This window comes from Alligator mississippiensis, chromosome 1 (genome assembly GCF_030867095.1).
Source record: "Alligator mississippiensis isolate rAllMis1 chromosome 1, rAllMis1, whole genome shotgun sequence".
In the NCBI taxonomy this organism is placed as follows: domain Eukaryota; kingdom Metazoa; phylum Chordata; order Crocodylia; family Alligatoridae; genus Alligator; species Alligator mississippiensis.
In genome coordinates, this window is record NC_081824.1 from 168,553,252 (window position 1) to 168,581,204 (window position 27,953).

General features: G+C 48.0%; 1 protein-coding gene across 4 annotated transcripts in view; it reads right to left on the reverse strand.

The window, feature by feature from the left end:
* XPO5 (exportin 5) overlaps positions 1-27,953 on the reverse strand; it is a 37,317-nt gene continuing 9,364 nt past the window's right edge. For all 4 annotated transcript variants that reach the window (XM_014600039.3, XM_019500562.2, XM_019500561.2 and 1 more), the window contains 23 exons: positions 26,632-26,715; positions 26,069-26,194; positions 25,732-25,822; positions 24,178-24,306; positions 22,982-23,097; positions 21,822-21,977; positions 21,390-21,431; positions 20,688-20,777; positions 19,238-19,437; positions 17,754-17,853; positions 16,445-16,626; positions 11,277-11,377; positions 9,965-10,061; positions 9,359-9,495; positions 8,442-8,539; positions 7,789-7,835; positions 7,098-7,192; positions 6,014-6,076; positions 5,356-5,438; positions 4,812-4,919; positions 2,713-2,850; positions 2,343-2,507; positions 1-1,816 (listed from right to left, as the gene is read on the reverse strand). In XM_014600039.3, coding sequence (XP_014455525.1) covers positions 1,676-1,816; positions 2,343-2,507; positions 2,713-2,850; positions 4,812-4,919; positions 5,356-5,438; positions 6,014-6,076; positions 7,098-7,192; positions 7,789-7,835; positions 8,442-8,539; positions 9,359-9,495; positions 9,965-10,061; positions 11,277-11,377; positions 16,445-16,626; positions 17,754-17,853; positions 19,238-19,437; positions 20,688-20,777; positions 21,390-21,431; positions 21,822-21,977; positions 22,982-23,097; positions 24,178-24,306; positions 25,732-25,822; positions 26,069-26,194; positions 26,632-26,715 — 2,589 coding nt within the window. In that variant the 3' untranslated portion in view covers positions 1-1,675. The remainder of the gene's footprint in view (positions 1,817-2,342; positions 2,508-2,712; positions 2,851-4,811; positions 4,920-5,355; positions 5,439-6,013; positions 6,077-7,097; positions 7,193-7,788; positions 7,836-8,441; positions 8,540-9,358; positions 9,496-9,964; positions 10,062-11,276; positions 11,378-16,444; positions 16,627-17,753; positions 17,854-19,237; positions 19,438-20,687; positions 20,778-21,389; positions 21,432-21,821; positions 21,978-22,981; positions 23,098-24,177; positions 24,307-25,731; positions 25,823-26,068; positions 26,195-26,631; positions 26,716-27,953) is intronic.

A 27,953-nucleotide genomic window follows, 5' to 3' on the forward strand; every position in this document is an offset into this window, starting at 1 on the left:
TAGAACTGAAATATCTTTACTGACATTCAGAGGTGTAACACAGCCAATTCAGAGATGGCTTCAGGTTGAACGTTCCTACAAAAAAGGCTCTAAAAACCATTAAAAAAAAATCTGTTTCTAGCATGAAGTCACAGAATGTTAAAAATCACAACACAATAAATACAGCCAGCTGCTGCTGGAGCCAGGAGCCTCTTCAGCTCAGGAATTTAGTAAAAGATTGAGGCCTAGAAAGAGTGGAGTGGACTGTGGAACAGCAAAGGCAGAAGGATAAAACAGGACTTAGGCCACATGATGACCACAGACTGCTTTTCCAAGGCCTGTTCTCTGGAGCCTCCTTCTTGTCAGCTCTTCTGCCCAGTCCAGCTGATATACTTCCCAGCAGCTTCAGTTGTTTCTTTGCAGCCATGTTCATGCATCCTATATGGCAAACCACCAGGCCTAGTTTTAGACAGGGGTCTACTCAGCTTCTGTGCTACTGCCTTCTCTTGGAAGAGAATGAGTGGATTGTTTGCTTTGTAAGAACAGCCAGCTCTGCAGTGGTTTAATACAGCCTCCTGCTTCCTCCAAAGGCAACTCTTTCAGGTCAGGCTTCCCCATGGGTATTTTGCTTGACTGACCCCAACCTCCTGCCATGACACTCAACCCTCTGACGGAGAATAGCCACTAGAGCAACCACACCATATACAGAAGGGTCCTAAACCCCAAGTCCCATTCCCTTATTCTGCTGAAGTGGGAGGGGTATTTAAACCTCCATTGCCTTCAGTGCTGGCTAAGGGAGGTCAGGTTTTCAAGGGGAGGATATTCCTAGATGCTGCACATCCCTGAGTCAACATGGCCCGTTATCCCAACAGCAGCAGTAGGGACACGTCTCACATTAAGGTGTTACAAGCTTATGGCAGATAGGTCCAGATTTTGCATATCCTGCTTTGCTCAAAACATTCCTGCCCCAATCCTCCTGAGAGACGCCTGATAGACACCAGCACAAAACCAAAGCCAGCTTTCCATTTGGTTCTTAGCTGAATGAGATGGCAATACTGTCTCCTTCCAGAGAGGTGCAGTGCCTTAAAAAGGTGAATCACCAGTTAAAGGACGATTTTAGGGCACTACCATGCTCTCACCTGTGCAGCTCCCAGCCCAGGGAAGCAGTCACAGCTTGGGTCTTTCAAACGGTCCAAGAAAAAAAACAAATTTATCAGGATACAAACCCTCTGAAGAACAGAGAAGGTCAAATAGAGACATGATGGCAGACATAACAGGAGTGTCTCATGTGACCCTAGTGAAGCCTCCACTCAAGGTGAAGCTAGGGGGTGCCATCTCCAGCTGGGGCCCACAATAAACCCAAATCCCATAGGATTTGCATGTGGGGTTAGGCTGACCCAAGGCTGCAGAGTGACCAGGCACTATAACAGAGTCTATGTGCTCAGCTCTTGTCTGGTGAAGAAGTTGAGATCTAAAGCTGCAAATCTGCTGGGGGAAAAGGTCAGGGAAAGCTTATTTGACTAAATCAAATCCCAGCTTAGGCCCTCCACCGTTTAAGAAGGGGAAAGGGACAGGCCAAGCAGGGGTTTTAGTCAAACAAACACCTGTGGAGGAGTGGGCAGAGAGGGCTCTACGGTGACTGTTATGAGGAGACAAAATATGAAGTGCGAGAGGGGGTGACTGAAGTGCCCACAGCTCAGGGCTCAAACAGTGCTGTGAGACCTCCTCCATCCTCATTCTCCAGTATGTCTGTCTCCAGCAATGGCTTCACCTTTTTGAAGAGAGATGGGAGGTTCCGGATGTGAACTTCCTTACGAAACTGCTCCCCTAGCGGCTTCTGCAGGAGACAGAGGGGCAGCTGTATGTTAGTCCCACTCAGCCAAAGGTTTCCATCATGTTTCATTCCCCCGTTCCATTTCTCACAAACTAGCCTAGGTCCCCAACTTCCCTTAACCCATACAGGTTCTGAGAAGACCCTTGCGAGGTCCAGAAGAATAGCCTGGCATCTGTAGATGCTGACAGAAGTGGCATTGCCACAATGGGACCCTGATTTGTTACCACATACATCAACCCAGTAGGCTCCAATACCTTTCAACCCAATGGTGCTGTCCCACACAAAGCTCTGTACCACCTGTGGGCTCTGCCTAACGGTGCTTCCTCTCCCACTTTGAAGGGCCTCCTGCACCTGGAGTGCCCTCAGTCTAGAGGTGCCTCCAGGGTGCTCCTAAGTGCTCAGGTACCATCCCATCCAGCCCAGTGCTGATGAGACCCAGCAGCAGCACATACACATGCTGAAAGAAGGGGCAGGCTAGCTAGGGACATTTTTTCAGGAGTAAAGGGCCTGGCTGTGAGTGGTCATTTACCCCAATGCAGCCTGCAATTAGGCGTTTGAATTGGTCCTTCCGGCGCTTATCTGCCACCTTTTGCAGTGTTGGAGTGAGCAGCTTGGAGTCAAACTGCTCTAGTGACTCCCTCTGGATTTCTGGAATCTGCTCCATCACAGCCTTCAGCTCTGCATAGCGTGGGCGCTGCAGGAAGAAGGGAAGACTCTGCTCAGCATGAGCTCTGCCAGAGGAAAGACACCTTCTTTCTTCTGACGGATCAGAACGTGGGGCTTGTTAGCTTCCCCCACCCCTTCCCCGCTTAGGCTTGGGATCAGCTCATTCACTGCCTCCTATGAAACCTAGCATCAGAACAAGAGGGATCCCCTTCTCCCCACCCCAGGTTCCTTACCAAAGCCTCATAGATCTGGAAGGCCAGGTGGACGAGAGCTGCCATGCAACCATCGTGCTGCCCATGTGTCTGTAATCCTTTCAGCACGCTTGTGAAGAACCAGGTCACTGCATCAGGGATCAGGTTCCCAGTAAGCACCTGCGACAGTTAATAGAAGAGATTATGGGTATCTGCAGTGTCCTCCACCAAGAAAGTTATGGAAATAGGCGAAATGAGGGGAGAGGGGGGAAACAGAATTGAAGCAGACAGTGTCATTCCTGGTAGGGGTGCACCGATAGAGATTTTTTGGGCCAATACCGATAGCCGATTTTTAAGGAGGCATATTGGCCGATATTGATTCAATTTCTGATACACAGCCTGGCAGCTTGAAGAGCAGTGTCCAGCTGGTAAGCCTGTTGTGGGAATGGGGAAGGAAGGAGGTGGGGGGGCAGACTGAGGCCCCCCCATGGTGATGGAGGGAGTGGGGTTGCAGCAGGAGCTGCTCAGTTGGGCCGGGGCAGGGCGGGGCACAGCATAGAGCCGCAGTTCATGGGTGTGGGGGGAGGGCGACTCCAGCCCTGCACACTCCTGGGGTAGAAGGGGTTGGTGGGGTGTGCATGTGCCCCCGGATCTGCATGCAGGGCAGGGCGGGCTGCTGCTATGGGCTGGGGCCGGGGCTGCACCAGGCTCTTCCCAGCGGGGGCTGGTTTGGGCAGAAGGCAGCTACGCTGGGAAGGGGGGAGCTTCGGGGGGATGCTGTAGCCATCCCTAAATTCGCCGTAGTTCCCCCAAATCCCCTCCCAGCACCAATGCCTGCCCTGTCCCGAGCACAGCCTGGCCCAGCCCTGGTCGCAGCTTACAGTGGCAGCCTGCCCTCACCCTGTGCAGATCTGGGGGGCACACGCACCCCCCATGCCTTCCCGGGGTGCGTGCCATGGTGTGAGCCACCACCTCCTCCCCCCCCCACAATTGAACTGTGGCCCTGCCCTGCATGGGCAGCGCCTGCCCCTGCCCCAGCCCCACTCCCTTCCTCACTGCCTCAATCTGCCCCACCACAGCCCTTCCCTCCCCCTTCCCCTTCCACCACAGCGGATTTACCAGCTGGGTGCAACTCTTCACGCTGCCAGGCTTTGGTTCTTGCTGCCTGTGTGCTGCGTTGTGGCTGCGCACATACATGGGGCATTTATCGGCCACATTATCAGCCACATCAGGCAAAAAAAGTCAATTTCCAATAGTCAATTTTCTTTATATTGGTGCTGATCCGATATTGGACCGATGTTTCAATGCACCTCTAGTTCCTGGTCATGTGGTGCTGCACTGTGAGTTCTTCTGCCCATTTTTACTTTTGTCAGCTCTTAAAAGATTTGCTGGTGAATAAATGGATAACTACAGCAATTGCTGTTCAATGGCTTTTTATGCTTTGTTGTCCCTTACAACTAACAGTTACACTACATCCTTACAATCTGCCCGAACACAAATAATTATAAGGAAATCCCACATGTAACAGATTGGTTCTCTCTCTCATAAGCCACTGAATGAATGATCTAATATGGTCAATATACCTCAAAGTGAAATGTGCTTCATTTGAAACAACAAAAATCCCTATGTTGTCATTTGCCAGAGTACAAAAACATTCCACAAATTTCAAACACTGTGCTAAATTGTGTTACAAATGTAAATCTCTTTCCACACACAGCTCAATCTTTTCATTATTCAGCGAACCAGTTTTTTAATTCCTTTTTTTCAGGTTTCAGGCAATAAACCAAAATATGCTGAAGACCAATATAGAGATACCCGGGTGACATTTCCTTGAATAGGAAGTGAATGTTTTTGTCCTACAGGAAAACAGAACTAAAAACATGCACATAACTAGTAAGCAATAAAGTGGTATCTACTGTATAAGCATGGAGCCAAGATATCAGCACAAGTCAGGCCTGCTCTTCCTGTCCCAAGGGAGAAAACATCCAGCCATTATTCAGACTGATGATGGAGCCTGAGCACAAAGGTAAAGCGGACAGCAAGGGAAGGGCACCCTGCTTTCTCACCTAAGCATAGAGCCTCCATGTTTGCCTCTCCATCAACAATCCCCTCTCCCATTCTACTCTCTGTGCGAAAAGTACCTGTTTGAGCAATGGCCAGCAAAGCTGCGTGGTGGTTCTTTGGCAGGACAGGGTATCTTTCCAGGAGAGGGATGTGTAGGAAGTGATCAGCAAAGCAGTGCAGACATCCTGGAAAGGAGGTGGGGAAACACAGGTCAGTGGAAGCTAGAGGTTTTGCTTCTGAAGGAGGCAGAAGGACCATATGGGCATTTAGAGAACCCCAACATGGGACTGGACAGCTCAGTTTCATTCTCTATTTGAAGGCAAAAAGCATGCCAGGCCCCTCAGCCATCAGCTCAGTTCCACTCTGTGCCCAAGAGAGGATCCACCATGTACCTGGTCAGCCCGTGAGAGCTGCAGCAAGCAAACTTCCTGCAGCAAAGGCAAGTGGGTTTGAGTAGGCACCAAAACAGCCCCACCCAACGCTCACCAGCTGCTGCTGCTTTGAAGCCAGCACAAAGAATTCTGAGACAAAGTGTGAGTGTGACAAATTAAAGATGCCTACAGCAGGTAGTTTGGGAAAGAGGTAGGGGGGGGAAGCAGCCAATAGCTCCCCATGCCTTACCTCTTGCTTCATCAAACACTTTCCCAGCTCAGTGAGCTCGGCGCTGGCAGGTGGAGTCACATCTGTAGACATCATCTCATCATCTACAAGGAAAGACAAGGCAGCTGCACCAACACTTCACTCCTCAGAAAGGAGTGACACAAGTAAGGCTCAGTCTAAGTCCCTTACCTAACCCACCTCCACATAAGGAAGAGGGGGTTTCCCAACTCTTCCTGTTCTCCCAGCTAGGATGGAAGCCCTGCTGACAGATCACCTTCCTCACCAAGCAAAAGAGGTCATCTGAATAGGGTTAATTCCTAACAAGGCATGGACAGCTGTTTGCAGATGGCTTGCTTAGTGTACTGGGGTTGGGCAAGGCAGCTTTCCCATCCTTGAAGGGCTGGGAGGAGGAAGCCTTCTCCTCAGTACCGCAAGTCAGATCCCAAGTACTTGAATTTCTGCAAAGCCTCTACAGGAAAATGTCGACTTCTGGGGCTAAAACTGAGTTCCTTCAGAGCCTTGGAGAAGAACCACCCAAGGCAGGACCTGGGGACCCTGCCCAAGCTCCGCACAGAACCTCAAAAGAGAGGCCACAAATTTGTGAAAGATCAGCATCAAGCTAGGAAGTAGTTGTGTGCATTACTTGTGGGGAGTGGATGCAGCAGGGCAGGTTACTCACCATCTCCATCTGCAGTGGCAGAAGAGTTATGCTCAGCGCCTTTCTTTGAAACGCAGCAAACAGCTGCAAAAAGAAGCACAGATCAGAAGAGCAGCAGTGGGGGAGACATTAGTGCAGAACCTACTAGGATCATCCTGCTCACTCTTGTGGGGCCATGGCAGCTTTATTCTCTCCCAGCATTTCCCAAACTTCATTACCCACTTGATGGTAGAGGGATCTAAAGACAACACTACAGTCAGAGGCTGTGTTGACTCAGAAGTGCACATGTCTGTCACTGCAGTGCCTCCCTCCACCTCCAAACCTGTAGCCTCATACTAGAACAGTGGGGTTATGGAGTAGATGCTACAGTTTTACTGAGCCACAAAGCAGGCTCTAAAACAAAATTATTTAGTGTCTGGACTCTGCCTGGGATGCAGCAGCTTAAAGAGATGAAGCCAATCAGGAAAGGAGTGACAAAACAGCTCCTTCAAAGCTTGCAATCCTTTGATCTTGCCTAGGACTAGATGATCTCAAGGCCTCTTCCAGTTCTGGGCTTCTTCATGGCATTTAATTTCCTCAGATTCTGAGCTCAAAATTACACTGTGGTGCATATAAAACCCTCAGCTTAAGTGAGTGGCAGAACAAAGAATAAGAGATAGGGTTCTCCTGGCACCCAGTAAGAAACAATGTCAGCCCTGGCAGCAAGATGCCCCAAGCCCTACCTTCTGCTCTTGCAAGTGCCAATATAGTCAGGTTGGCAAGGGGTGCAACCCATCTCATGTGTCATGAGACACCAATCTGGAACTAAGATTCAAGGAGGGACTATCTTCAACAGGGACAAAAACATCCAGGGGAATAACAGTTAATACTAACAGGAAGAGAAGTTGGGAGACAAAAAGCCTGTACTTCAGGGATCTGGAACTGACCTCTATTATTTGGGTATAATGGGAGCCTCTTTCATCTGTTTTCCATGCTGTTACTATCTTTTGACTTATTTTGTTACTGGCTACTGGTCCCTGGATCCAATAGTCCCAAAGTCCATGTGGTTCTTTTCCAGGATGGGACACCTCAAGCAAAACCTTGCTCCCAGCCTTGTTTCACTTACTGATAAGGTCCATGACTTCCCGGGTCAGCAGCCTGACCAGCTGCTCCTCAAGCATCTCCTGAGACTCAGGGTTGTCATCTGCTGTGTCCTCCTCACTAGCAGAAGAGAAGGAGAGTTTAGGGGAAGGCTGTGGGGAGAGGGCAGCAGCATCTCAGGGTGCCTACTTTGGGAAAAGACAAGGAAATGATTTAGCAGGCCAGACTGGATCACACCCACGATAAACAAAAGGAGGGGACAGCTTCTCCTAAGATCAAGTAGTAGTAAAGACCATTGCTCTATGAGGGAAGTAGCAATGTAGGGCTGATGGAACATTGCTACTCAGCACTCTTGGATACTCAGGTTCATGGAGAAGCACCAAGACAGTTTCCCCTTCCATGGTCCTACACCTCAAGATTCACCCAACATCCCCCCTCCCTGAGTTGCTCACTTGCACACCCTCCCATTAATAGTAAGCCCAATGGCAAGGCTCCTGTGCTGCAGGCTCAAGCCCAAGGCCCAGAAGCCCCACTGTCCTGATCCCCTCTCTCTGAAGGAGACATCACCAGTGCCACCACCCCAATTGGGAAAGCTGAACTTGACTCCATTTGGAGAATGTCAGTGCTGCTCTTGGGTTGGTCTCATCTCTAAGCACAGCTGGCTGGAGGCAAAGGGCCAGGTAGGTCTTAGCACCAGAGTCCTCCATGTTCCTTACCAAAGCATGCTTCGCTGGTTGATGACCTGCCATTTCTGGGACAGCCTCTGCAAAACACCAAGACAAGGTGGGGGAGAGGAAGCGAAAGAGAGAAGGAGTCACCAACTTCTTGAGAAGCCATCCCTGAAACACAGTTGACAAGCCCAAGTACCATTCACCAGACAAGGGCCAAAAGAAAAGTGGCTTTACTACTAGCAGTGGCCCTTTGAACCATGAGGTTGGACCAAGGGAGCTATAAACATGATTCCTTTCAGGCATGACTGTGTACAGGCCAGAAGCCCAGCAACGATGCCTCAGAAGTGGCTGGGAAGCTGTGGTGGGTGTAGAATTCTTGGAGTGAGGGAGAGAGAGGGTGTGTAGGCCTGGCAATACAGGAAAGTGGCTAAAACTATAGGGTCAAAACCATTGGAGCCTAGAAACCCATAGCAAGGATCTGAGTTTTAATAAGCCAGGGCAGGAGTGCAACTGGGCACAGCAGCCCAGCGTTCTACAGGCTGAAGAAGCCAGTGATCAACCCTCTAGGCTCTGTCCCCTACCCAAATGGCTCTGAAGCTGTGGTAAGGCTGGGGCTGAATGGACCCCTCCCCACTCTGACAAGGGAGCCCTGACTCCTCAGCAGCACAGAGACATACACTCAATACGCAGTTTCTTACCACATGCAGATAGGTGAAGAGTGGTCCAAGGATAGGGCAGACAAGGGTCTCGTAGTACTCTGCGGGGCAGAAGAGCACCAAGGGCTTCACAAACACGCCTGTACAAGTTGGTTAAGGGAAATACACAGCATGCGAGTCTTACAGACAATGCAACCCACACACCAGTGCACACCACCGTTGTGCAACAGGGAGCGCGTGGGTCCTGGCATACTGTGCTCTATCTGGTACATGGTGGAGACCCATGCCTTCTGTTCCTTTGGTCGATAGACTTGTTGACAACAGCTAGATCACCAGTCAGCTGAGCAGGATCCCAGTGATGTAACACCAGGTTATTGTACTTGGAACAATGCCAGCAACTGAGGTGAAAGCAGGACGAGAGCAGGTTTTCCTGGACCCTCTTACCATCAGCTCTGACCAGTGTCTTGAGGGACCAGTGATAAGATCTGAGGGGGGTTAGACTTCCCGCCCAGAAGTAAGAGGATCAGTGCCAGCTATTGTGCTTGCTTTGAGAAGAGGTCACTGACTGGAAACTAGACAGCAAGCCCCAAGATCGCTGGAGCCAGTCAGCAAATTTATTCTTTTTCCAGTATCCTAAATGAAGTACCCTCCCAAATACATGTCACCAAAGAGGCTCTCCTTCTTGCAGTCTGTCCAGCACAACTTCTTTGCATCACCATCTGTGCTGAAGTCATTCCAAATTGTGCTTTCCCTGCTCACTCTAAGAGACAGTCCTAGCTGTGACATGAGGGACTCAGACGTGGGCCTTGTTTAGTAATTAGCTCCTACTCCTTTGACTGCACAGCCTTCAAGAACAGGATGGGTGGCCATAATGCTGGCACCGATTGGGAAAGGGGAGCCCTGTGTCACATACTGCAGCAGCTTCCCCAGGCTGTCCAGAGGCCAAAGAAAAAGGATACGAAGCATGGGACGTAGCCTGTAGTCAGGAATGTTGTTGAGGTTGATGAAGGCTGAGGTGAGGAGTTGGTTGGCCAGGCCTTCAACGGTGTAGAAATCCTGCTGCATGGATGGGCCAGCATTTCCCAAGACATGGAAACTATAATGGAAAACAATGTATAAGGTAACTGAGCTAGACAAGGGGTTTGTCAGCTCCCTCCTAGCAAAGGCTGGAAGTGCTGTGGCTCCACAGACATTTCAGAATGTGTGCCATGGGTGCTTGCAAAATAACTACTGTGGAAGTATCAGGGCAATGTACTTCTGAGCACTGATGCTACTCACCCTGAAAAAGGGCACACTAGGCCAGGGTATTCTACAAGCATTTCAGCACGACTTACAGTGGAAGGATTCCCAGCAGACTTGGCAACCTGGAATTCTTTTCTGGCAGTTATGCTGCAGGTACATATAAGAGAGCGAGCGCAATGCGTTTCCTCATTGCTTAGGGGCACTTGGGCATCAAGTGAACATAGATGCTGGTGGGCAGTTGAGGTCACAGTGCCAGTCCCTCTCTAGAATAGTGGGTTCCAGTGAATCAGTGTAACCGCGTGGAAGATCTCTGTCACTCTTACCAGTTGTCATACAGGGTACAGAAGAAGCCCTGCATCCTTTCTAGAACAGTTTTGTAAACAGGAGAGTCATAAAGCTCCAGCAAAGGCTGAGGGAGACCTGAGGAGAGAGAGAAATCAAGTACATGAGCCAAGGTGCCTTCACAGATAGACCCCATTCAGGGAGGCTTGGCTCTGAGATAAGCATCAAGTGAGAAATCACCAGGACCACAGCAAACCAACGAAGGATCCTCTGCTCTCAGGTAAGTTGTTTATGTGGACAGTACTACAACCCTTCTGCCACCACTGAACTGGGCTGGGCACCTGCTGAATTCAACTTGGCTGCATCCAGCAGGTGGAGGGCACAGCTATTTCAGATCTCCTCAGTGAAAAGGCTGCAAGAGTGTGCAGCTCCTCACAGCTGCATCAGTCCCTCTTCACTCCTCCAAGGCTGACAGGACCAGGTGTTCAAACTAATCCGTAAAAAAACTTGCCAGTGTCACAACTCTCTTTCAGCAGCCTCTCCCTGAGGTTAATTATGGGGACTGGCTAAACTCACTGGGTGTATGTTACTGATTCTGGCTGAGGTCGTGCCTGTGTTGTTCTAGGTGCTGTTACACACCACCAGACACAATCTCTCCCCTGAAGATTTATAGTTAAAATAGACAAGACAGAGAAGGGAAAAGAGCACCCTCATTTCAGAGTCACAGGAAAACAAGAAACAACTTATCCCGGGTCCCAGAGCATCTGTAGCAGAGGATGAAACTGAACTCGAGTCTCCCAAGTCCTAGCCCAGGGGCAAGACCATTTTCTTTATTTGGGTAGATCATACTGCCCAAGGCAGCTCACATCTTTGGACTCAGGTTCTAACAAACCCTACTCATAATGAAATGTTTGGAAATGACCACTGGAGCCAGGCTGCAGGCCTTTGCCTGAAGTTCTTCAGACATCAGGCTCCTGCACCAGTGGTAGCTAATGCGATTGTGGAGCACTGCTCTAATTACAACAGCACACACACATCTAGCCTTGTCTATGTAGCAAAATGAGGATAGCTTGGGAATCAACTCATACCAAGCTGCAGCAACTTCTCCACAGCTGGGATGGGAGGGCTGGGGTGGGGAGAGATGTCTGGTATCTCTTCACAAGGGTAAACTGGGTGGGAGGTTGGATTCAGACATCACTAGTATAAAGATGTTTCATGAAAGGGAATAAATTAAAATCAGAGCCGATGAACAGGAGTTGGATTTTTGGCCCCTTCCAGCTGCTTCATTTGAATGCAAAGGTGTCTTCCTAGGGAAGCTACCCAAAGGGTCCCCTCTAAGGAAGAGCCCTTTACCTAGGATGGCGTTCTTCTCCACTTCCAGCATGTCTAAGGCCTTTGCAAAAGTGTCCCCCAGCTTTGCCACCACCTCCGGCATGTAGAGATTGTTGTGAGTCCTGAAAAAGAAGAGAGCGGTTCATACTCGCACAAGCGAAGCCCCTTCGTACTTGACAGTGGGATCCTCCTCCTTCAGCCTGTGAACAAGCTCCTCTGTGGCAGGTGATGAGGAAGGAGAGACCAAGCACTTGTGCATGGGATCCCCCTTCCCCACCTGGGAAAATACTGGGGACACTTCTCCCCCAGAGGTAGAGACCTGGAGAGACTCCACCTCGTGTCCTGGAGCTCCCAGCTGCCCACTCGCATGTCCGACTGCTCAGGCCACGCCCTTCTGAGTGTGGGCAGCAAAGACTCCCAGCAAGTCTCCAGCTGAAACTGGCAGCAGCTCGTTGGCTTGGCCAGAGGGACCAGAGAGCAGATTTAAAAACCCACAGTTCCATTTCTAGCAAGATACCCTGCGCCTGCTGCCCCTGCTCCGAAATACACACACTGCCCCTCGGGGATGGGTCACAGTCCCCAGAATGGCAGGCGGCACCGGAGGAACTCTAGGGAGCACCATGGCCTAATGTACACGTTGCTAGTGGCGGAGACACACGCCCCTGGACAATGCATCTGACTGGGAAGAGATCTGCATAACCAGGAGACAGCCACATGGTCTGCTCTCTTTGAGGGACACCAATTCAGCCAAGGGTGGTTAGTTTTTGCCATCCAGGCCAAAATGAGTCCCTCCCTTAACCAGGGTCATAACTCTCAAGAGCTTGCCTCAGCAGGGGGTGTCTCTCTCACCTACCTCGCTCTCCTTTGAGACCTCAGACCTCCACTCTGGGTGTCGACAGCTGCACACAGCACAAATCCTGCAGCCAAACGGCCCAACAGCCTCCGTCAAAACTGCAATGCCATTGTACCTGCTGCTAGAGGTGATCAAGGGCAACTCAGTATCAACCCCTAGAGCAGCGTTTCCCAAAGCGTGAGGCGCAAAGGACTGGCAGGGGAAGGGGGACAGGGGCAGACCTCTGCTGTTCTCCAGAGTTTGGGACATTTTTTTTTTTTTTTGTTAAAGAGTCTCTAGTTGTCATGACTGTGAAGAAACACCAATGCACCAGTGCCAGCCTGAGCTTGCAGAGGGCCTGAGCTGACTCCAAACTATCCTGTTCCTCTTACTGAGCGCTAACAGACCACAAGTGTCTGTGCTGTTAACTACTTCACTCTGTCCTACTGTACAGGACAGTAAAATCCTGTGTGAAGACCTATATAACCTACTGACTAACCCATTTGGAGTAGGACTACCATGCCAGGATGGATCTCAGAGGCACAGTAATTTTGTTTTCCTGGTAAAGGTTTCAGCTTTCAAGTTTGGGAAACGCTGCCCTACAGGTTCAGAGAGCTATGTACCCCTGCTTGAGGCTATACTATGACCACAGTGAACATATGACCACATATGACTATGAGGACACCTTTACTCAGTCACCCTTTGTGTGTCTCCAACCTGTTTCATGCTAGTAAAGGCTGAACTTGGATAATGGGAAGGAAGGTCCTGCCTGTTATATCACAATGTGTCAAATGCATGATCATGGAATTGGCCACTAATCCTGTAAAGTGGCTTTGCTCTGATCAAACCAGCTGGCTGGCTGGTCCCACTGAGGAGAGATCATCGCACCCTGCAGCTTGCTGCCACGAGTCTCACCTTAAAACATACTCTCAAGTCAGTAGTAAACCTGCATAGGTAGATGCTCAGTCAGAGGGTTCAGCAAAGCTGCAGCAGTAACTGAAGTTAGTGGGACCAAACTGCTCAGCCACCAGGCATAGTTAGAAGGCAGCCACCAGATATGAAAAGGTCAGGATACTCAGACTGAGCACTGAGTACAGTCACCGGATAAAAAGGGACTTCTGGGAAATCCAGTGCCCAGGAAAACATGGAAAATGACATTCAAGAGAAACATTTATAGCCCAGCAAAGACACAGAAAAAGGATATGGCAGGGAATGGGGGGAGTGTATTTTCAGAGAGAATCACAGCTCTGTTAAGCAAGCTGGAAGCATCTCTGATACCAAGATGTTGTCTGCTAGGCTAGAGGATGAGCCTTTCAGAACTTCCTGGGAGTCTGCGGTGGGAAAAAAAAAAAAGGTCTTAACCCAGAAGTGGAACTGTCTATATTAGAAAAATCGGAGATAGTTGTATCTACAGAGCCAGGCCACTGCAGATATTAATGCTGTGTAAGATCAGCATCTTGTCAAGCTGGGTTCAGAAAAAGCCCCCAGTTTGTGCAGGACTCCTGATAAGCCTGGTTGGTTTGTTCAGATCCCAGGCACTGGGGATGATGGTGGGTGAGTCGGTCTATTCAGCTGCTGACTCCAAGACATTCCAATACCACAGAACTTGCCTTTTATTTAGGCTCAAACCCTGAAGAGAAAGCAAGAACGTCACAAAAACCGTAAGCCAAAAAGCTGGGGAAGCAGCTGGATAAACTGAAATACCACAGAGGACAAGAAGTACTATCAAACATCAAGCTGCAAACAATTAACAGAGCAACTTCAAGTTCATTCAACAATTGGACATCCACTGTGAAAGCAACAGGCAAATTAGGTCAAGCACAAAAAGACCAGCTGTCAGAGGCATCCTTACACTGTCTGCATCTCTCAAGGTGCACGTATGAACTGCTGCGGAGTTATCCTGTTACCTGAGCTCCCTGGCCATCTCGGAGGTCATGGCCAAGACCAAGGAGCTATTACACACACTACTTACCTTGGTATCAACCCAGTGATTACTAACACTGTCCCTATGTCTCCTCCCCTACATGGCCTAAGGCACCACACAAGGGACCCAGAAAGGAGTAAGCACAACCATTTACAGTGGAGAACATCCCCAGCTTCATAGGAGCTTCTTTACTTACAGTTCAATTCAGCTGCTCAGGAGAATTTGTGAGGCTGCTTCTTGCAGATCCAGTCAGCCAGTGCATCCTGTGAGACCTCCAAGCCCCTGGCATTAGCCCCTTTCCCTCAGCAGCTCAGTAACACTTCAGGAACTAGCTGGCTTTCCCTAAAAGTTGGCCTTTAGACCCAATGCTATGCAATGTACCCAAGCATAAAGTCAGCTACTATCCTGAAGCTGCAACTACCACACAAGGCAGCCATGCTTGGCTCTAGTGCAGTACTTCTAATATCCACACAGAAGCTTCTCAAGACTTCAGAGACCTTTGTGTGAACCACATGAACCTGTACATGTGGCAAAACCCTCCTGGACAACAGAAACAATGTCAGAGGGAAAGAGACCACAGGCTCTCTGCTTTCCTGGAAGCTTCAATACTGCTTTTGCCCAAAAGCTCTGCCAATTTATGACAGCTGGATGTCCTTACACCTGGCAATTACCCTGTAGAGTGGGGCCTCATTCTTCTGTGCTCAGTGAAGCCAGATGCAGGGCAGGAGGCTGGGCACGTTCACTACTTCAACCATGTTGTCCCTGCCATAGAAAGAGTGTCAACCTTTATAAAACTCTCCTGGGAAACAGGGTGTGGGAACCTTAAAGGATCAAGTACAAGCCACAACCTATTGCTCAGAAAAGTCTAAAATGAATGGCCCCAGTCTGTAACAGAGAAGTATGAATGACAACATCAATCTGCTACCTCAGAACACACCATGGGAGCCATGTTCCTAGTGCTAGAGAAGGTACACTAGTCATAGAGCACAGCCTGGGTGTCTCCTTGCAAAAGGAGGCAAGAATAGGGCCCAGATGGATGAGGGTGGAATTTAGTTTCTTAGGCTGCTCATAACAGGTATCCCCCTAAGGTCTTTAACATATTAATTTTGGGAGTACAGTGATTGTGTGGGAAACAGGTCCCTCATCTGTGGCCATAACAACCTGCTGTAAGGCAGGGGAACACTAACTGGGATGCTGTTTTATTGGATTTCACAGCTATGGTGATGTGCAAGCTTTAGTCACTAAAATGTGCTGAGCTGTACACAAATCACTGAACAAGACTGTCTCTGCCCAGAAAGCTCACAACTTGCCACAAGAATTGATCCATGGGATCCTTGACCTATGCAAGAAAAAGGCAAATCACATGGGACAGGGTGGATTCTGCTTCATCAGTAACAAACTGGATGGTTCAACCCTGCCTACAAATGAGCCACCCTAAGCCTTGTAATGAGTGGATCAAGATTGGAGGAACCTGCCCCACCCCCATCTCTGCCCAGGACACTGCTTCCTACTGGAAGCAGCAAGGTCCTGATTTCATGAATGATGTGCAAGTCCTGCCAAGCTGAGTACCTACAATGTCCTTACAGCTAAGAGTGGATTAGACCAGTCTCTTCAGACAGTCACTTTTCAGCAATCATCTAGCTTCAGATGCAGGCAGAGGGAAGTTGTCTCAGACTCTGCACAGCATGACCTCACATTATCTCTGAAGCTAGCGGTGCCTCCACAGCACAGTCCACACCTTGGTAGCTTCTTTGTAAATCCAAGGGCTGTTTTTTTCCCTAGATACTTCAGTAATTCAAGGGCTACACTCCTCTGCTCACCTCACACACCTGAACCCTCATCTCCCTCCACATCGGCCAGTCTACAGATACATAATCATAGTGCCAGTAGGTGTCCTGCCAGTCACAGACAGCCTCAGCAGGTGCCCCTTCAAGTTTCAACAGAAGATCATGCTTCAGGCCCCCAGAATTCACATTTGGCAAATCAAACAAGCTCAACTGAGTACTGAAGAGAGAAGAGTGCAAACTCCCACTGGACGCGATGAGAGCTGGGACTGCCCTGGTGGTACCTGGAGAGGTGGCCTGGTGGGGGCTGAGGGCAGAGCAGAGACATTAGTTGAGAAACGCTTTGTTAGTTGTGGTGGCAGTTTTATGGGCAGAATCCAAGGTGGGAGTCGGGGTGGGGGTGGCAGCCCCAGCCCAAGCTCCCATTGGCTCTGATGGAATCTTGTAGGCCAGGGCAGTGAGTGCTGGGAAGGCTCAGTTTCCCCAGTCCTATTCCCCACTGAGAACAGTCAGGAACAGCATTAGTGCAGGTGCCCAAGCCTGTGCTCCCGTCGGCTTCAATGGGAGAACATGCTCAGAACGCACATGTGGCAATTTTAATTTAAGAGATTTCAGTCAGCATAACTGAGGTCATGTCAACTCAACCCACCTGATGAGAGCAAGCAAGTTGTCCATAAGTTTCAGGACTTGCTCAGTGCAGGGGTTACGGTAGATCGGACTACCGCTGGGTGTGCACCCGACGACAAATCCTCCAGCCGTAGCCTCTTCCAGGGCAGTGGGCCAGCGAGCCCGCTTCACAACTCCCAGAATGGTGTACACACAAAAGCTTATCTACAGCAAACCAGAAGACATGGAAAGAACACTTCTTAGCAATAAGGCCAAAGAGGACCTTGTTACCCATATTCTCTCCCAGGAACTTTTCACAACAGGATGGCCTGCCACCACTGGTCCAACCCTGTGAGATGCGGCAAGCTACTCTAATATCTTCTGAAGTCTGCAATAACCTTTTGTCCCTCTGGCAGAGCTCAGGAACTTCTTATAGGACAAAGTATCAATGAAGAAGATCTTGCAGAGTTCAAGGAACCACACAGGGTACCTTCTAAAAGGAAATGTTTAAGGCATCAGTCTTTCATCTCCATCACACGTGACAATTCAATTGAAAGATCCATTTTCATACAATGGTCTAAGTGAGAATTAGCATCAAGCAAAATTCTGAAGTTTGCATTTTGACATCATCTATAGCCCTAAGGATGGTACCTACCAATCAAATCCTGCCAAGAATGGGCACCTACTGCAGCCACTAGATTGTACAAAGCCATGCACCCCGTGAATATTTTAGTTAGACCGGGGCGGGCAATTATTTCAGACAGAGGGCTGCTTACTGAGTTCTGGAAAGCCATTGAGGGCCACATGACAGGCAGCCAGGGGCAGATAACTATATTTTCTAAATTTTTTAGGGGTCCCGCAGGCCGGATAGAATGGGCTGGCGGACCGCATCTGGCTCACAGGCCGTATTTTGCCCACTCCAGACACTGTGCCATATAAAATCACAACTCACAATACTGCATTTCCCCGAAAAAACCAGCATTAATCTGACAGCACCAGAAAGAGCCTGAGCCACACCAAGTATAAAGATTTAAGGACCAGGAACAGAGGGAAATTCCATTCTAGAAGAGGTACAGATCATCTCTGGAACCTACATGCCAGCTAGGGAAGGGTAAAGGGTAAAATGGAAAACTCCACCTTGTGGAGCCAGCTCATCTTATATGACCCACATTTGTTTGCTTGAGCTGAGGAGTCTGAAACCAATCCTTATTCTGCAGCACAAACAGGCCGAATCCAACAGAAGGGGGACATTAGGCCTTGCCCAAGAGGCAGGATAGGTAAGTGCATGTACAATGCAGGGAGGTTATACATCTCTTCCAAGGCCCAAGGCTCCTTAGATAATAGATACTCACTCTGGAGCGGTTCAGACCACTGGGATCTTCCAAGATTGGATCAGTGATTTTGTTATCAGCACCCACGTATGAGATGAAAGATTCAGGATCTGACAGGACTCTGAGAGGAGAGACAAACCATGAATTTTGTTCAATGTCAGCAGTCTGGCACCTGCAGTCAACACTCTTCATGTTCTAGCACAGCAACCCAAATTGACTTGTATTTTGTCATGCCTAGGCAGCCTTGATGTGAACCACAAGCTCACTGTGATAGGTTCATAGGCTGGAAGGGACCTTACAAGTTCGTCTAGTTCAGCCCCCTTCTCAGAGCAAGATCATCCCTGACTAAAGCCATCCCCACCCATTTCTGTCCAACCAGCTCTTGAAAACTTCCAAGGATTGCGATTTCACAACTTCTCTAGGTAGCCTGTTCCAATGCTTGAGCACCCTCGTAGTCAGAAAGCTCCTCCTAATCTCCAACCTAAATTCCCTCCGTTGTAGCTTGAGACCATTGCTCCTAGTCCTGTCACCTATGTCCACAGTGAAAAGCCCATCTCCATCCTCTCTATAATCACTCGTCAGACATTTGAAGACTGTTATCAAATGGCAGATAGTGCGCAAACAGAAAGACAGTCTCTGCCCCAGAGAGTGGACAATCTAAGTAGACAAGAGACAACAGATGGGTACAGAAAGATGGGGAAAAACCAAGAGATAAGGAGACCATAATGGTAAACAGGGCAGGCAGTGCCCTTGGCATACCAGCATAATGGCTATCAGGTTTTAAGCAGGCATCACAACAAAGGGAAGCTATGGAAGGAGGACAGCAAAATAGATCTGAAGATATTCATGGGGAGCTTGCTCAACCAGTTTAACTGATTTAAAGCTGAACTTAAGGTGACCTTGAACTCCTATAATCAGCTCCCCTATGGTTTTTGATGAAGGTGACCCTCCACATTGTTTATAGAGCCTCAGATCAACCAGATGGGCTCAGGGGAGGCTGGTGGGACCAACTAGTTTTCTGTATTGTATTCAACTCTGATTTGGCTCAAGATTACAAGAACCAGCCAGCAAACCCCTCTACAAACCCCCGTGTAGAGCCCTCTCCCTGGGGCCAAGAACCCTTCAGTGCAATGACTGTGGAAGTATTCTGCTCGTCTCAAGTTTCAGCAGTGCTGTTGTTTAGTGCTCTCAGGGGTTATTTTGATCCCTTTTCCCAGATGTTTATAGAGTGCTGTAGACCTATGATACCTCCCTGAGCTCTCAGCTCAGACAGACACCCCCAAACAGCTCTAGACACTTAGCAGGACCTTGGGTGGTGGCCAAACTTTCTGAGAGCAGAGGGCTTGTGGCAAGCAATCAGTCACTATCCAGGACACAGGTGACCAGGAGACACAAGGCTGTCTTCCTTTGGTGTGCACAGTCTCCACCAGGAGGGATGTGCTACTCCCATCACCTCTGCCTGCCCTTCAGCTCTATCACAGGAACAGTTAATACAGGTCCCGTACCTCTGCATCTCTTCAGAGAGCCACAGGCTGGCTACAGGAGCCATGAGCTCCTCCAGGAAGGCCTTCTGCCGTTCATAATCCTTGAACTGGTTGCTGATGAGGACCAGGGCCTCCATGAGGGCGCACTTCTCCATCTGCGTTAGCAGCAGCTCGTTGGACAGCAGCTGCTTCACGTGGTTATACAGCATCTCAAAATTTGGCTGGAACACACCCACCCAAAACAGGACAGCGTCATGCACATGGTGTGGTGAGGAACCTGACTGGCATTGCTGCACTCATGTTTGGGGAGCCCAGGCAAACCAGAGTGCACCATACTCCCAGAAAACAAAGCAGTGGAAATAGCTGGTGAATGGGGCTGACTGACATGCCCTCTCTCTCAAGAAGAGTCCATCCCTGCTGTGATCTTCAAGTCTTTTCCCTGTGTACAACTTGCTTCTACTCTATCCATCCATTTCTCCCTTCCATGCTCATATCTCCCTGGGATCTCTGTTGCCTGCAACCCCTCTTATAAAGGTTGTTTGAATCTGGATCAGTGCCATTGGCATCTCCCTACTCCCTGCCCTGACCACCTATAGCCATGGCAGCACAGTCTATATCCCACATGACTGGCAAAGAAACAAGGTGGTTTAGGACTCTGAAATGCCAGACCTTAGGATATTTCCATCATGGGAGCCTAACAGAAACATCCCCTGATGATCCAAACAAATGGTGTCTCTGTATGTGCAGTTCCTCTCTTCACTAATTGGCTGGGCGTACCTGGCAGCTCTGCATAAGTGCCAGGGAACACTCATGGATAGGTAATGCCAAAACCTCTCTGTCTTGGAAGCGATGATGATGGCCAAAATGTTACACGACCCCAACTAGCACTTTCAAAGGAGCAGCTTGTGTTCTTCCACAATAGGGAGTTTAATCTATAACCACAGAACAAGTGAGAGCTGCTGTGCTCCCAAATACATGAAGGAAACTCAAAGGGGTGGGGAACACCAGGCAGTTCACTGCAGGTTTCCAAAGTTCCAAGTCAACAACAGCACTTGAATTACAGTTCCCACAGCCACAAAGCAATACAGGCAGCAGCACTAAGGGAGCCACAAGCCCAGACCTGCCAGCAGCATGTGGTCTCTACAAAAGACTGACTCTGGTGGGTTCAAAGAGAAAGAGCAGCTAATATCCTTTTGTAAACTCCCTGAACCGGTCCAGAAGGGAAATACCACTACCTCTGCTCCAGACCACTTCTGCTGCCATATCAGCTAAGGAGCCAATAGGGACAGTTGATCAGTACAAAAATTAAAATATAGCCACTGCGCCTGTTAAGCTGTTGTAGGCTTGACTTCCTCCTGCCCCTGACCCTTCAGCTATTACTTATTATCTTACACTTGAACTCCCCATAGACCCTGGGCATGCAAATGAAGGTGAGGTGGCAGGTCCCTAGAATAACCTTTCATGTACATACCAGGACAAGCTGAGGGTAGTCCCGACACATCTTGATGATCGAGGAGCATGCGTGTCTTCTCACATTCTTTACTGCACGAGTTCTTGGGGCCTGGATAGATATAATAATATTCAAGAGACCTGAGGTCAAGCTAGAGCCAACAGTCTGCAAAATCTACACAACTTTCTGTGCTGTAGAGCTAAGGGAAACGGACACTGGCACGTGCATTCCTAGGGATCAATTAAGTGCAGCTAATCCCCTGAGGGGTTACAGCTAGTCTGAGCAGTGCCCCAACCCAAACAAGCTGTCTTCTAGTTCTGCTTCAGGGACACACACATGCTTGATCTTATTTGTAAACAGGTTCCCAACATGCATCCTGGGCTAGCACATGAATCACAGCCACATGCTTGCTAACCATTGAAAGATGTCTGTCTACCAGATGAAATTCAATCCCTAGAGGTCTAGCATAAGACTAGGAACTAAGTGGCTTTGTTCTGGACTTCTTCAAGGGGTTGAATTTCAACCTACACACCTCCCAAGCTTACATCAGCCAAGGCTTATTAGGCAAGAGGAGACAGCTCTTTAGGTTCTTTTCCCCCTTCCAAGAACAGACCCACAAACACGGATCTTGTTGTAGTGTTATGTCCTACCCCATTTTAGGCATTGATGGACCCTCACACAGAATGCACATGATATGAACATAGTGGGATAGTAAGGACTCACCTTACTTTCTTCTATAACTTCAAAGGTCACTGAGGCAAAGAGCTGAGGGACAAGGGGAAAAATGAAATCAATCCTTACATCTGGAATTCACTCCTGTACCTGGGGATTATACACTAATCACCAAGTTAATGGAAACTCTCCTATTAAGCAAAACAACGAATTCCCACTATAAGGAGGTCTTTAGCAATGCTAAGGCACACTGGTCAGAGGCTCTCATTCAGTGGTTGAAGTCCAGGGCTGGAAATCAAATCTGGGTTTTCTGATTCTGCAACAGGCTGTATCAGTTTTTCCACCTCTAACAAGAAGGATTATTCCTCTCTCAGAGAAATATCATGAGGAAGGCGTGTGAATAAAAAACAATGCAAGGGTTACATGGTACTACTGCTTCACCTACAGAGTAACTGATCAAGGGGTAGGCTAGATGGTGCCAACCTTGGAGAGGACTTGTGGCAGGTACTCTGGCCTGTAGGTGACAAAGGGGAAAAGTGCAGAGACGTTGGTAAGCACACAGGACAAAATGAGGGGGTCCTTTGTTTCAAAGTTCAGGACAAGCTGCAGCAGCTCTATGCCCTCATTTACTGGAATTTCCTGTGAGGAGAAATAAGGGGAGGGAGGAGAAAGAGAGCAATGGTAAGAATTCCAGCACACAGCAAACACTCCAATGTCTCTACCAAGGGTCTAACTGGGAAGTCTGTGTGTTGACTGATACCTGTGGGTGAAGTCTTCCATTTTCAAACTAGGCGAGACAACTAGTACAAGGGCATGTGTTAATGTATATACATTTGATGGGAAACTGCTGTTGAAAGATAGAAGATGGCATCACTATGTCTACAGTGTAGGATGCCAAACTTGAAATACTTACTATTACTTCCTTTCCAGGGCATCAAACAACTCCTCACTTTTTCCCAAGCTCTCTTTTTTGGCCTCCTGTCTAATATTTTGCCTCCTGTCTAATAATTGCCTCCTGTCTAATAAGCCATTTTTTCTTGCCACATTTTGCTGTGACCAGAACAAGCAGCTAAAATAACAAAGCAACCTAATCCCAGGTAAAAGCCAGTTTCAAAGGTTACTAATGATTGCTGCCTGTGATTTTTTAGTAACTGGGTTGCTACCAACAGAGAGGGAAACTACATTTTCCTTGCTGTTTGCTGTGCACTTGCTCCCTGTGCTGTGCATATACAAACCTTTCTCGTTTAGTCTCAAAAAAACCCACAGGATGCCATTTTAACAAACAGTGACAGGTGCCATATAAAATACACTTTCTTCCCTGACAGGACAGACTGTTGTGACTACACCATCCTAGGGCTCTACTCTCTGCACCAATTCCTTTCAGAACACTGTGCATCTAGGTACAGGACATTTTTCTGACACTGGAAGATTTCAGTGGGATTGGCTTTACCATCCTAATAGATCATCCTCCCTACACACACACAGAGCAACTGAGACCTCTCCTAACAGAGTTCAGGATTCAGCACAGATGTTGTGGTTACAAGCCAGCATTTTTGCTTCATGCTGTTTGAAGAGCAATGCAGCTGGCAAACACCCACCTCAAACCAAGACAGTCTCCGGAAATAGGTTAGAGAAGTACTTACTTCCTTATCCAGAGTTCGAAACATCTGGCTGATGACACTCTCTGAGAAGAAGGTCATAGCATCCCATTGCACAAAGGAAGGTGAGAAGATGGAACAGAGACCTTCCCCTGTCTTAGCTACAAAAGAGGAAAAAAAGACCATGTGAACTGCCATGGCCCTGGAATGACCTAGCTTTCCCTTCATCCCTCGAGCATGCTGCTAGCCTGTGGATCCTCTGCAAAATCCTACAATGGATGATTTTACCCACCCTATTAACAAGCACTTCAGTCTCTTCCTTCTGCAATCTTTTCCATCAGAAAGATTCATGGTTGGAGAACCCCCAAGGTACCAAATGGTGCTTGAAGGCTACCACTTTTATTAGTCAAGGAACAATTCAGCTCCTGAGTCACAAATACCATTCTGGAGATATAGAGAGGAACTGCTTCCAACAACCAGGACTGAGTGGAAAAGAAAGGGATGGGTTGAATGACCAGCATTCTCAGAGAATCATAGAAAATCACAGTTGAAAGGGACCTCAGGAGGTCATCTAGTCCAACACCCTGCTCAAAGCAGAACCATCCCCAACTAGATCATTCCAGCCAGGCCTTTGTCAAGCCAAGCTTTAAAAACGAGCAAGGATGGAGATTCCACCACTTATGCAGATAACCTGTTCCAGTGCTTCACCACCCTCCCAGTGAGAAAGTTTTTCCTAATATCCAACCTAAACCTTCCTTGCTGCAACTTGAGACCACTGTTCCTTGTGTCAGTGGCACCTGGGACAGTACTCACCACAATGGGCCTTGGAAGGCAGCAGATGGCCTTCTGGAGGAAAAGTGACTTGACAAAGTCACTTTTCCAAAGTCAAGTAAGCCAGGGAAGGCAGAATTTCTCAGGATGGGGATAGCCTGGATTTTACAGAAATGATAGCACCAACCAAGTCTGGCCTTTTTGTTTAGAACTGCTTTTGTTTGAAACAGCTGCCTTTAAAGATACAAACTAGAACTGGGATAGGCAGGAGTCTTCCTTTCAGCCAAAGGCTCTGTGGTAGGATGTGCATAAGTAGGCTACCAAGGCATTGCCTTGCAGAGATCTAGGGAAGATTGACTTGAAAGCCAGGTCACTTTTAAGAGGCTTAAAAGATACCCACAAAAATTTGTTCTGGTTGCCAATGGGAGCCCAAGCTCCCTGCCTTTCCTGCCCTGCTTCAGGCAACTTACAGTTCATGGCTCCAATATCAACAGGAGATGACAACTGGTACTTCAGCCATTCCCCAGCCATCTGAAAGCCAGTCTTTGGGTCCAAACGACATGCCATCCTCATCACCTCTCCCTGCTGTGCCCGGAAAGCTGCCACAGGAAACGGACAAAAAGAGGTAGGTTCAGATATTGGAAAGATGAGGTAGACGCCATTTGCAATGTTGGGGACATTTGTGACAACTACTTAGGCAGTGGTGCTCTGCAGAGTGAGCTCAGCACATTTAAATTAATTTCAAATTGCATTCTTTAAAAAGTAAATTATAACAACATATGCTAAGGCCTGCATTTAATATAATGTTAAACTTATTTTAATTATAAATATTATAAGAGAATATCTTTGTTGCCAAAGTTTTAAAGCAAATCAGCCCACTGCACTGGAAATCACTGGCTAAATATACAGAATTGGAATTTTCTGGAGACCAAGTTTTACAACAGTCACCTCTTCACAGGTTCAGAGAGAACATTTTCTCTTCACTTCAGTTCCCCTCAGATGAGCTCCAGTGACTCACTGAAAAGCTGAGAAACCGATGGGGAACTGAAGAGGCAGGAATGCTTATTTTCCTCTTACAAACAATAACTAAGAACTAGGCAATAGAAGATAAGTTACCTTGTATACAAAACTGAAGGATATTAAAAAGAGTCAGCTCAATTCACTAAGTACTGACAATGCTTTCATTTTTGTTTCAGTAAATGTAACCAAAATATGTTTTGCCTTTAATACTGAGGATATTTTCTTATGTAATTAATAAACAATCTAAAATGCTGTTTTTGTGCAAGTGCTTCCCAGTTTCTATCCAAAGGGACCCTGATGTGAATCACATGTAAAGACAGAACTCCAGTGCTTGGCCCTCTTTTTTTAAACCTTTGTCTCCAGGCCCAGCTCCTGATCCTGTGCTGGGTATAACTGTTTCATTCCAAGTTAATTCCCCAGTTGACTCCAAGGTAGCTATTTCTTTACACCAGTGGCTCTCCACCGTTTGAGATCAAGGCTCCCCTGCAAAAATGTTAGCTTTTAATTTTTTCTCATTTTTTTGAGCACAGAAAAATACTCGAGCAATTCTTCAGCTGCAAAGAACTCAAAGACCACAACAGGGCAGAATGGTTTTAATGCTACGGATTCCTGCTTGGAAATATTTATCCTGTGGATCATGTTTGCACACCTAATAGTGGTAACACTGCATGGTGCCCTTGAAAGGATTTCAAGGTACCCTAGGATGCCACAACACTCTGGTGGAGAAGAATCCTTGCCTTACACAGCAGGTGGTGAAGGCTCTGCAGAGGCTGTTGTTTTGGGCTCCACCTGCTGGTCAAGAGCTTAAATGCATGGCAAATGCCAAAAAGTTCACCAGACACAAAGCACAAAGATAAGCTGGGACAACGTGAACAAGTGTACCCCACTGCTGAGTTGGTATATGGGGCCCTAGATAGTAACTTGGCAGGAACGAAGGGAAGGCTGCAAGCCTTGGACACAGCCAACACAACTAGCCCAGAGGCTCCCAGGCAAGAGTGACTTACAGTTGAAGAAGGCATTGAAGTCCTCATCACTGTCAAAGTCAAAGCGAGAGTATTCACAACTGGGGCTGTCTGTCTTGGAGGGAAAGCCCACCTGGAAATACAAGGGACAAGGTGAAGGAGGGGATGAAACCATCCATGTCAGCTGAGAGCTAGCTCCAAGGAGGCTCAGACTAAGGGCACAAACTAGACAGTGGCAATTCTTCAGGAGAGCTGCACAGCAGCCTGGAGGTGACTCTCCCTACAGCCACATCAACTACCCAGCTTCTCTACTGTTACAGCTGTATAACGTTAATGAAGCCACCTGCTCAACATCCAGCAGGTCAGAGATCCCCCATACCTTTACTAGGTTAGTCATAGATGCTCTCAGATACTTTGGGATCATAGCCAAGAGCAGAGGGTCATGAGACAGGACATCATGCCGGAAGAGGGCTCCCCAGGTGATCTGGGTGGAGGAGCGCAGGAACTGAGAAAACATGGAAAAAAACAAAGATTTCAACAGGGCAAGGATTTCTTAGCACAAAAGGTTCAGGCTTCTGCACCAGAGGGCAAACACAATTTACATCAACACCCTAGTACGGTCATGCACTTTTCGAGGCTCACCTGAAACCTCCAAGCTAAACCAGACTCAAATAAAACTCTCCAGAAAGGAAATATCAGCTTCACTGACAATGTCAGCCATACTGAATTGGATTTTTTGGGATGCTGACAGTCAGAGCAGCAGAGGTGTTGCTTCTTCCCATATTGTCAGAAAAGGAAACAGAGCGGCTAGAAAATGGTGTCTGGCTCTCGAGTATGCAACAGACATGAGCAAAGATTCCTTCAGGAGGAGAAGTTATGCACCCACCTACGTGGGTAGCTTAATTGCATACATGCTGCAGAGATTCTCTGTCCTTTACATACCTGACTGGGATGGGTTGTGAAAGCTAAAAACGAATCAAGATATTTTCCAAAATTTGCTGGCGTTTCCACATCAGAATCGGAGCCCTTTTAAGAGAAAGAGAAGTAAGTTCAGATGAAACACTTTAGAGTCAGAGCAGGAGGAGATGGGACAAAAGTGGCAGTGTCATTATACAACTAGGACTCAGCATCTTGTGGGGGCTGGGAAGCCACAGCAGAATGACTATGTTCTGAAACTGTTGCTGCTCAAAGGGCAGTTCCAGTAGCTTGTCCTGGAGCTAGTTCCAGTAGGTTGTTCTGGAGAAGCTGAAGGAGTCAGCATCCATGTTGGAGAGAAAAGGGTAGGCTCTGAGCCTGTTGGAGGCCATTTTAACTAAGCCACAACACCCCAGGTAACCAGGTTACTGCTGGGCCAGGACTGCCTGACCACCACAGAAATGGTGGGAAAAGAAAGCCTGGGTTGTAGCAGTTCTTAACAAAACTGGCAGAATTTCACATGCAGGTTCACTGAGCAGAGTTCAGTGTCATTTTCCCAGCTCACCTCACCCCCATTTCTGGGAAGTTCAAAACATGTGTTTAGAGCAACTACGTGCTCAAAATGAAAACCTTCTTTTCAAGGTGCTGCTTCTTTGCACTGTCTGTACCCTGACCTGATGCTGTCTTAAGCACTCCCTTCTCTGGAGCTCTTCTTGTTACTACTACCATAGCAGCAGACTCTTCCCTGGTGTTCTTTCGCCTCTCTCGAGGGGAAGCAAGAGGAGAACTTAAATTAAAGAGGCCCCCAAGATCCCTAATATTCACAGCAGTCTTTATTAAGGATTAAAATGGAAGGCTATACTCTCTACTCTGACAGCAAACAAAATGAACCTCATCTCAAGTAATAGATTACCTGCACCTGCTTCTCAAAGGGGTTTTTGTTTTCTGTTTCTGAAAGAATTTACTGTCACACCATTTCTTTGCAGCCAGCTGCCATGGTTTTTCCACAAACAGAATCTGCCAACAAGTCTGCCTCCCTCACTATATAAACAGCTCCTAACACATCCTGGACTTGGTGCAGCCAGTGAAAGCTCCAAAGTTTCAATGCACACCAAGAGTGGATATGAACACCAAAGAGGAAAAAGGACTATTTAAATTAAAGGGCATAGAAGCAAATGGGAATAAACTAGCTATGAATAAATTTAGGCTGGAAGTCAGAATAGGTTTTCTTGTAGCAGGAGCAGGAGGAACAAGAACTAACTCATTTTAAAAGTCAGCTGGAGCAGTGTATAAAGAAGATTATATGTTGCATTTTCTCACAACAGCAAGAGACCAAGTTTGATGATCCA